At 47.2% G+C, this 10,226-nt stretch overlaps 1 protein-coding gene across 1 annotated transcript; it reads right to left on the bottom strand.

Annotated features, from left to right (window-relative positions):
* Positions 1-5,970: 5,970 nt before the first annotated feature.
* Positions 5,971-8,150, bottom strand: LOC123053321 (uncharacterized). Its single transcript, XM_044476780.1, has 3 exons — positions 7,383-8,150; positions 7,099-7,284; positions 5,971-6,484 (listed from the first exon to the last, which is right to left on the bottom strand). Exons 1-3 carry the CDS (start codon positions 7,902-7,904, stop codon positions 6,191-6,193), a joined length of 1,002 nt encoding a protein of 333 aa, XP_044332715.1. The 5' UTR covers positions 7,905-8,150; the 3' UTR covers positions 5,971-6,190.
* Between the last annotated feature and the right edge of the window lie 2,076 nt (positions 8,151-10,226).

The raw sequence follows: 10,226 nt of genomic DNA, 5'->3' as shown, positions 1-10,226 counted from the left end.
CTCTATCAAAGGAGCGTGGAGTTGTCTTCGAAAGAAGTCACCACCCACCCCATTTTGGAATTTCGCCACCATAATTTCTTGCTCATTGCAAACGTTGTATAAAATAGGACACTTAAAGCATAGAGGAGGGTTACTATTCAAAGAGTCATTCCACACTCTAGCAATGTTCCCAGAGTTCAGAACCACTCCCCTACCAGCCAAATAGTACTCTTTAACTTTCATGAAAGCTCTCCAAATAGGGGAATCACCAAACTTGCATTTCATCGAGGTTATAGTATCTCTTTTAAGGTATTTGGCTCGAATCACGTCTTTCCACAAGCCTTGCTGTGTTTCAAGCTTCCACCACCATTTGGTGAGCAAGCTAATGTTTTATCTCCGAAGGTCTTTCACCCCCAGCCCCCCTTTGCTCTTAGATCTGCAGATTCTAGCCCACTTCACCAAATGGTATCTCTTGCGTCCCTCATGTTCTTGCGAGAAGAAGCGTTTACGGTGTTTATCCTATTTATCAATAATCATTTTAGGAATCAAAAACATGGAAATATAGACTGTATACAATACTGTTAAGGGAGGAGCTAAGGAGAATAAGCCTCCCACCAGATGTGGATGCATTACCGGACCAAGATTCACAGCATTTCAGGAATCTTTCATCCACAAAATTCCAGCTCAGGTTACGAAGTGTCCAATAACTGACCGGGACTCCCAGATATTTCATCGAGAAATGCCCTATTTGGCAATTGAAGAGGTCCGCATAAAAGGCCAATGTATCATCATCCCCCCCCCCAATGCAAAGGATTTCACTTTTCAGGAAATTAATTTTGAGCCCCGACATAAGCTCAAACATGTATAGCAGAAGTTTGAAATTAACAGTGGCCTCATTATCATGTTCAAAACATATCACCGTATCATCAGCGTACTAGAAAATGGCCACCCCATCCTTAACAAGGTCTAGTGCCAGTCCAGTAAGCAAACTTTCTTTCTGAGCATTACAGACCATCTTCGAAAGTACTTCCACGGCCAAATTAAATAAGAAAGAAGAGAAGGGGTCACCTTGGCGCACCCCTTTATAGCTTTGAAAGTATGGGCCTACCTCATTATTGAGTTTAATACTTACCGTTCCATTACGAAGTATTTTTTGAATCCAACCGCACCAGGTTGGTCTAAAACCACAGTCTCGAGGACAATTAAGGAGGAAATCCCAATTGATCTTATCGTAGGCCTTTTCAAAGTCCAATTTCAGGACAATCCCAACTTTTTTCTTATGGTGGGTATGATGCAATACCTCATGCAGCGTGAGGATTCCGTCCATGATGTTTCCATGTGATGAAAGCATTCTGGTGAATGCTAATCAGCTTATCAGCAAAGATAGCTACCCGATTATCCAACACTTTAGCTATTAGTTTGTGTAAGTGCATTTAGTGCCCCTTAGTGATTTTGGTGTATTGAAGACTTATAGGTTAAGGGACTAATGCATTTGCGAGTGTACACAGGTCTATAAGTCTATGATGAGTTTGATATTTACAGAGAAAGTCGACCCCTAAAAATGAATGTCTTCAACTGAAGACTTTGGCTTTCTGAAGACTTTGAAAGTGAAGAAATTGGTGTGACTGTGAAGACATGATATTCATGTGAGGATTATGAAGCGTGAAGACTTTTGTTTTTGTAGTTTCATTTTCTTTTTCTTGAGCCATAGGAAACACCGTACTGTTAAAGGGGGTCGAGGTAAAACTAAGGAAAAGTTTCCAAGTGATGCTCATCTCAAAATCCTACACCTACCAATCCTATCGAGTGAAGCCATTGGAAATCTCATACAGTTCGGTCAATTTCTTCAGTGACAGAGATGAAGATCTTCTGGTCTCTGAGGAATTTGTTCTGACTGAGGAGTTAGGAATTCGCCAGTGCGGATTGCCTACAAGTGAGGAACATGATAGCCCTAGGGAATTTGATACTCAAATTTCCGACCGTTGCTGTGCTACGCGCCAGCTGTCCTAAAATATCTACCCACCTAACGGTCATATCATTGAAGGGCATTTATGTCTTATGATGCCGAGATGCTCCCTAGGCTATAAATAGCCGCCCCCCTACAACCACTAGTTGGTTGGCTGCTCTGAGAGAAACTGACACTTGTCATTGAGAGCATCCCATCCTCCGAGGACTTTGAGCGAAAATCATCAAGTGAGGAAAACCCAAACCCAAACACCTACAAACCCAAAGTGATTGAGCATCACTGAAGAGATTGTTCCTGTGTGGAACATCCTCCAGACGGTTAGGCGTCATGGTCTAGAGCATCGAAGAGTAAATTATGGATCACCGAGTGACCGAGTTTGTGAAGGTTTGGAAGTCACCTGAAGACTTACCACAAGTGATTGGGCGAGTTCTATGTGACCTTAGCTCAAGGAGAATACGGTGAGGACTGTGTGTCCTCGGGTTTAAATACCTAGCCGCTCCAACCAGACGTACGACTGTCACGGCAGTTGGAACTGGTCTACCAAATCATTGTCTTCACCGAGCCAACTGGTCCTATTTCCTCAACCCTTTCATTTCCTCATTACTGTGTTGTTGTACTTGATCGTTACTGTTTGAAGATTTTGACTGAAGACTTTCTCAATTTCCTCAATCCTATTTCTTCAGTCAGTTTGTCTTCAGCCTACTTATCGTGTGTTTACGCTACTTGTACTCTGTGCTTGTTTTCATTTCATCATGATGACTGTGCTACTGCTCTATTATGCTTGCATATGAGTACTTATTCTGCTGCTAGTCGTTCGTGACTTAGGAATTTCCTCACCTTGAAATTCCTCAGTGACGAATTTGTAAAAATCGCCTATTCACCCCCCTCTAGTCGATATAACGCACTTTCAGTTTGTATGGGCACCGTAAGAGGCAGATGGGGCGGTACTGCTGATTTTTTTTAGCCCCATTCATTTTAGGAATTAAAGTGCTAACCCCGTAGTTCAGGGCTACATCAAGAGAATTACTATGGAATGCCTCAAATAGGTGCATTATGCCATTTTTAACAAAGCCCCAACAGTGTATATAGAATTCTGTCGGCATGTTATCCGGTTTAGGAGCTCTATTGCAGGCCATACTAAACAGAGTTTTTTTTCACCTCCTCCTCGGTGAATTCACTTGTGAGGAGTAAATCATCTTCCTCATTAAGCTTTTTATCCTCGGACCATGTATCAGGAGATAAGTGAAACCCAAAAAGTTCTTTATAGAATGCGATCGCATGGGCCAGCAGGTTTTGTGTGCCTTCAATAGTCACATCTCCTTATGTGAAGGAGTGGATAGTGTTTTTATGTTTTCTACCGTTTGCTACCCGATGATAAAAGGCAGTGTTCCGGTCTGCTTTGGGCAACCATCTCTCATTGGAATGTTGTAACCAGAAAAGATCTTCCATGATCAGGAGCTCATTGAGTTCCGAGTTAAGGACCGTCCTTTTCTCATATAAGTCTGGATCGAGAGGCCTATTTTCCTCCAGCCTCTCAATCTCTTCTAGCTCCTCTTTAATGCACCTTTTCTCTTCTTGGCATGTCCAAAGGAATGGGAACCCCATCCTTTGAAATACTTCTTAATACGTTTGATTTTTATGTTGAGAACATCAATAGGATCGTCGGCGAAAACAAGCTGCTCCCAGATCTTTTTTGCTTTGATGTAAAACTCCTCATTTTTTAACCAGGTCAGCTCAAACCTGAATTCACGTTGGTGGGAAGGGCCTGTTTTCTCGGGACCCGAGGTTAAGAGCAACGGATTATGGCCCGAGACGTCCCTCGCCAGTTTGCGGACTGTGACCAAAGGTAACAGGTCTTCCCAATCGAAATGCATAAGGATTCTATCCAATTTTTCCAGGGTGGGATGTTTCTGCTTATTAGTCCAGGTGTATTTCCCCCCTCCCATATGGATCTCTCTCAATTTCAAAGTCTGGATAACAGAATTGAATTTCTCTATGTAATGGGAGTGAGCCATATTTTTGTTTTTCTCTCCACTATCATGGAGAATATTAAAATCTCCGCCCACTATATAGGGGACATGAAGTTGGAAGCAAACAGAAACTAGTTCTGACAAAAACTCATCTTTTCTCTCATCTTGGGCTGCTCCATAGACCACTATGAGAGCCCGAACACACTTAAAAACTCATCTTTTCTCTCATCTTGGGCTGCTCATAGACCACTATGAGAGCCCGAACACACTTATGCTTCACATCATAAAACGTTAACTTGTACAAGGAAATTACCAACTACCTAGGAGATGATTTCAAGGGTCTCTTTTTTCACTCCACACAGGATACCACCTGATTTTCCAACAGAAGGAACCCAATTCCATTCAAATCTGTCGAAGGGATCACTTTTCCTAAGGAACATAGAAGGGAATTTCTTTTTCATAGTTTCTTGAAGGCCTATAAAATCTAGGGAATGATCTTTAATAAGATCTGAGAAGCAGGTAGTCATCCCTTTTTTACCTCCCCCCTACAATTTCAGAATAGGCCATTCATTTAATTACCTTATTTTTTTCCCCCTTGGTAACCATACTAGGAAGCAGAGTATGGTTACCTTTACATTCTTTCAAGGAAACATTATTTTTATATCTAAAAAGTTATATAACGAATTCTGGCGATAATGCATAGAGCCAGCCAGTCATGCTCCGTTTTACCAAATGTTTTACTGTGTCTGTTCGCTTGTTTCAGTATGTATTATGTAATCTATGCTTCATCGGAATGTATAGATCTCTTGTGAACGGAGTACACTGCCACTGTAAAATGGAAGTAATTCTGCACGCACGACGCACCTGCCCTCTGACTTCAGAACTCCTGATGCATATATATAGCCAAAGTAGTCTCCGGCTGTCCATAATAAACTACAGTTTCAAAGCAGAAGCAGTAATACAGGACAGCCCGGCCGATGCATATACACATAGGAGCAAATTGTTCAGTGTTCGGTACACGTCCATAAATGCTCGAGCGAGCCATTCCCACTCTGACAGCCTCCATGTGAGGTGAGATCTCTCGACACGAGGATGCATGCAGTGTTCCCGTCCCGTCCCTGGTGTACTTCTGGTAATGTCAAACTCAATATATCATTTTTAAAAGTTACAAAAATTCTGGAAAATATTCGGTGCACTGGTAAAAAATTGATCTACGTTCGAGGTGCAAAAAAGATAAATTTATGCGTGAATTATAGTAGTTGTACGTGGTAGCTAATTTCTGTTTGGCTGTAAAATTGGCCAATCATCAATACCATCACTGAATGTTTCTTTCATATTTTTCTCTCGAGATGTGTTTTCGGTTCTGAATTTAAATTTTTGTGGGAAAATAGACATACAATGTTGAATCTGTGCATTATTTATTTTGCTTCAGTTTTTGCATAACTCTGCAGTGGCGTTTCAGTCGTGGGCATGCAGGAGATGGGAGCACAGGATACGATCCGACACAAACCTTCACTGACCCCTAAATGTACATCAATAATACTAGTAGCAGTGTTCTACCATTACAGCTATCGAGCCAGTCCTACTCTTCGACAGTGAAACGGCTCTGCGCATTAATACGGGGATTCGTTTTTTTGATTGTAACCATCAGATTTTGGCAGTAAAAAAGAGCTAATGGTCATCCATCAGATCGATATTACAGTGCCCCTGGAGCAGTCGTGGAACTATCCATTCATAAGTACAGTAGATGTTCCCCGCAGAAAGAAAACACTCATAATCCCTGCAAAAAAAAAAAACATTCATAAGTAACTCTAGTTGGATGCGTACCACCGTACCAGCAAGCTTAAAACCTCCGTGTAGAAAGAAAGGGGGGGGGGGGGGGGGAAATCCACGGTTTATGGGAGCAGTTTACACTGACGGTGATGGGACAGCAACGTCCGCCAATCCAATCCATACCGCACCAAAAACGGAAGCAACACCGGCTTCACGGCAACCACGCCTTGTGCGCACATCACAAAACCCACGCCACACCCACACCCACACCGTCACCGTCCATGAAAAAATGCGGCAAGAAACGCGTGATCATTCATTCATTTCATCCCGATGCAGGCGACAAAATTCATCTGTACTCCATTCACAACGGACACGCCGCTTTCTCCCGTCCAAATGGTACTAGTAATCCACGCATTACATCACATTACATAACATAACATATGCAGCAAGCAACGAGAGGAAGAAGAAAGAAAGATGGCGGTGTCGGGTCGGGTCAAGGTGGCTAGACGTGGGTGCAGGATTTCTTGAGGGATATGGCTTTGCCCAGCTTGGTCGTGTCCAGCCGGACGGTGCACTGCACGTTGTTGTAGAACCTGGGCTTGACCAGCTTGCCCAGCACCAGCGCCCGCGCCCTGATCCTCAGCGTCAGCTGCAGCGGCACCGGCGGCGGGGGCACGCCCTTGGGCCCCGGCGTGCTGCTCAGCCCCGCGCCGCCGCCGTACAGCGGCACCTTGTTGCCCACCACCGTCACCGCCACCTTGCGCTGGCTCTTCCGAGGCTGGTAGAAGTACTTCATCTGCCACACAGATTTTGCGGTATATTTAGATGGTTTTGTAGCTTGAGTTCAATATACGATTTCCACGCAAAAAAAGAAGGAAAATAATAATATGAATTGGATTTCCCGCGGAAAAGGGAGGAAATAAAGAACGGGTATGAACTGGATGACAGCAACTCGGGATGGCGATGTCCTGTTCGAGTTTTTCAACAGTGTTCAGTGGCCTCTGCTTTTGTAGCTATCAGCAGACGTTGCCATGGCTAAATTAACACCCTTTGTTTTGGTCAAGACATGTGCAGCTGTAGTCCAAAGTTCGCATCTAGAAGCCACAGAGCAAGACTGACTTTCTCTTTGGGCTTACAATATGCAAATGTGTGTTCATAAGACTACTGGTTGACGTAAATGCACCGCACAAATGTTTACGTATCTATCAACAAGAAATGAGAAATCAATCGTTCAGGCATGACCTGAATGCAGTACTTATTGTGATTAATTCACAGCCATTTACTTACCAGATTGACTCGGTTGTTCTCCAACTTGAGGCTTACCATTCGATCGATCAATCAGATGAAACCGTTCAAAGAAATCTGTATGAGGAATTAAGGATGCGCGTGCGGGGATGAATGAATGCTTACGTCGCCGGAGGCCATGAGGAGCTGGGAGTAGTAGAGCGTGACGGGCTGCGCCGTGACGTGCACGCCGAAGAAGCTCCCCGTGTTGCGGAACGTGAGCCTCACCGTGGCGTTGATCGTGGACATCTCCGTCGGCACCAGCGACGCGTCCGTCCCCGCCTGGATCACGAAGTTGTGGAACGTCACGCTCTGCGCAATCAACGGGGAGGAATCATCAGTTCTTGCTTGCATAAGAGAAGACGAATCACGAATCCGGCCCAGAGGGAAAAGGAAAGGGGAGTACGTACGTTGACGGAGACGACGGGCTTCTGGTTGCGGCTGGCGCCCCAGAGGATGAGGGCGAAGAAGGTGAAGAGCACGAGGAAGGCGGCGACGAAGCCCAGCCCGTAGCGCACCTTCCTGGGGAGCGCGGAGAAGCCGCCGGCGCGGCCGTCGGCGTCGTCGTCGTCCTCCATGAGGAGCCCCTCCTCCTCGATGGCCGCCTCCTTCATCCAGGGGCTGCGGCGCGCCGCCTCGCCGCCGCCACCGCCGCCACCGCCGCGCTTCCCGCCTCCGCCGGCGACCCCGCGGCGGGACGAGCCTGCGGAGGGGACCTTGCCGGAGAAGCGGGAGGAGGAGGACTCCCTGGAGTGGTTCCCGAGCGAGCGCGGCGGGGACGCGGCCGGGGAGGAGTGGAAGGAGGAGGCGGCCGTCTTGGAGTGGTTCTCCCCGTCGTCGTGGCTGGGCGACTGCACGTAGTAGGGCGCCCGCGGCGGCGACGACGGCGCCATGCTCGACGTCACCTCCGAGTCGGTCTTGGCGTGATGCATTGCGAGAGCGTTCGGCGTGCCCGTGCCGTCGTGCGTCCTCGTCGCCGCCCTCTCCCTTCTCTTCTCTTCTCTTCTCCCGTTGGGCGCGGTCGCGTGCGTGGCTGGCTCTTGTAGTGAGCGTGGACGGGTGTGTACTGTGTAGTAGTGCTCGCCCACCTCTATCTGGCGTGCGCGGAGGGTCGGGTCGGGGTGGACGGGACGTGTTGGGAGGTGTGCGTCCGCGTCCGGGGATGACTCACTTCCGGGGGCGGGGCGGGGCGGCAGCACCCGGACCCGGAGGACGCGGATCCGCCGGTGCTATAACGATGGGCGCGGTCCTACGCATTCGTCAACCGTGCCTCCCAACGGGTGGGTTTAGCCGTTTAGGCCACTTGTTTTGCTTAATCTGGGCCGTCAATTCACGATCCGACCGTTGTGCTTACGCACTAAGTTTCCTTCCTTCTAATTGAGATTGACTGGCGGTATACATTTAGTAACGACATGGGGTGGTTGCACCGATGACCAAGGGTTTAGCAGCCGTCATTAGTTTAACGCACTATCAAATCAAGTAATAAGATAACTTAAGAACAAGAAAAGTGGCTTTGCTAATCCAATCGCTATCCGTGTTACAAGTACCGTATCTCACATTTCCTTTTTCAAATTGTTTCCTCAAATCGTAAAATAAAGAGAGAAGAAATCGTCAATGCTCTAACTCATATGGCACGTTTCCGCACAAAAAAAAACTATGGCACGGACTTAACAAGATTTGGATGTCTTCAACCCCAATTTGATCTTCCTTCAACCTTATCATGAACTCCTCTACTTCTGGGTCATTTTGCACACCATGTCTAAGTGCTCAAATTAGACATCAAACTTACCAAAACCAGCGAATAAATGAAAAATAATTTTCTTACGTAGGAGGCATTTCAACAAGCACTTGGTGTGCATCGTGCCATCGTCGCAATTGGGGGTATTGGAGGTCGACGTATAGGGCAGGAGGGAGGGGTGAGTTGGCATTGTCTAGATCACCGGAGAGGGACATGCATCAAAGGTGTCGACACCTTTGTCGATTTTTTCATTGGTGTCGACGACTCGTCCTTGAGCTTTGCCACGGTGCACCGCCTCATGTTTGGCGCATCACGCGGAATATGAGGTTGTCCATGGCATGGGAGGGCACGTCGGCACACTGTTGTTGGTGGGCGGCAACATATTCTCCCGTCGACGCCGCGTGAGCGCGGACGCTAGATTTTCCACGGTTGTCGGATTCGAGGAACTCGAGGAACTTGGCGGTGGGGGTCGAGGCAGAGTTGCAGTGGCCGGAGCACGACAAGGAACGTAGGGAGGGCGGGGGGACACATTCGGGAATGTTTTCGGTTCTCCGGGAAAAAATATTCACGAGAGGATATTAGGGATGAGTTATATGTCTATAATTCCCAATAGTGGTAGTTTTTAGGCTAAATCTTTTTTTGGCACGAATTAGAGTTGCTCTTATCCAAATAGGAAAAAATTCATGAGAGGATATTAGAGATGAGAGGAACGTTGGTGATGACGATGACTTCGATTTCCCCCTTCGGGCGGAAGTATCCCCGGCGGAATTGCTCCGCCGGAGAGCAAAAGTGCTCCTACCTAGCTTCCGCCTTGAGACAGCGGCGCTTCATCCCGAAAGTCTTCTCTTTATTTATTTTTCTAGGGCAAATGGCTTCATATAGGAGAAGATGGGCCACAGAGGCCAGCTATGGGCCCCACAAGCTCACAGGGCGCGCCGGGGGGGCACATGAGCTTGTGGCTCACTGGTGGGTCCCCTTGTAAGGGCATATTTCTCCCTAAGTGGTTTTGGTGATTGATAATAGTGCATTTGCGGACTAATCGTGTGCATTGAGCATTTCAGATATCTCATGTCTAGGCACAAGATGATTCGTTGCCCCTCGGAGCCTATTGAAGACGGCGGTTCTCTATGGTTCTTTTCGGTGGATTTGAGTTGTAGGAAAGCCGTACTATTAAGAGGGGGTCCGCTTCGGAAAGGTTAGGGTGGAATCAACATGTACACATATGTTCCTTTGCACCACCTTTCCTTCGCTTCGATGGAGCACCTTCAGTTTATCCATGTCTCTGCGATATGAAGGCTGCCAAATGCTAAAGCTTCTGTGGCGTGCGGTAGTACTACTCAAGGGAGCAGTAGTACTGCATGGGCGTGTGGTAGTACCGCTCATGCAAGCGGTAGTACCGCGCCCAGCGGTGTCCTGGTGAGCGGTAGTACCGCTGCCTCCAGCCCTGACGCTGAAGCATGCAGAAGTAGGTGTGGATGTAATTTTTTTATTTCCGGCCCCACGCGGTAGTACCGCT

Source organism: Triticum aestivum, chromosome 2D, assembly GCF_018294505.1.
Source record: "Triticum aestivum cultivar Chinese Spring chromosome 2D, IWGSC CS RefSeq v2.1, whole genome shotgun sequence".
In the NCBI taxonomy this organism is placed as follows: Eukaryota; Viridiplantae; Streptophyta; class Magnoliopsida; order Poales; family Poaceae; genus Triticum; species Triticum aestivum.
This window is presented reverse-complemented; position numbering and strand designations above follow the sequence as displayed.

What these genes read in the sequence shown, in the direction of transcription:
- LOC123053321 (XM_044476780.1), bottom strand. Translation starts at nt 7,904, where the DNA reads ATGCATCACGCCAAGACCGACTCGGAGGTGACGTCGAGCATGGCGCCG. An exon ending in AGCCCGTCGTCTCCGTCAAC is followed by an intron (nt 7,285 to 7,382) that starts GTACGTACTCCC and finishes TTGATTGCGCAG; the next exon opens with AGCGTGACGTTCCACAACTT. An exon ending in TCCTCATGGCCTCCGGCGAC is followed by an intron (nt 6,485 to 7,098) that starts GTAAGCATTCAT and finishes TCTGTGTGGCAG; the next exon opens with ATGAAGTACTTCTACCAGCC.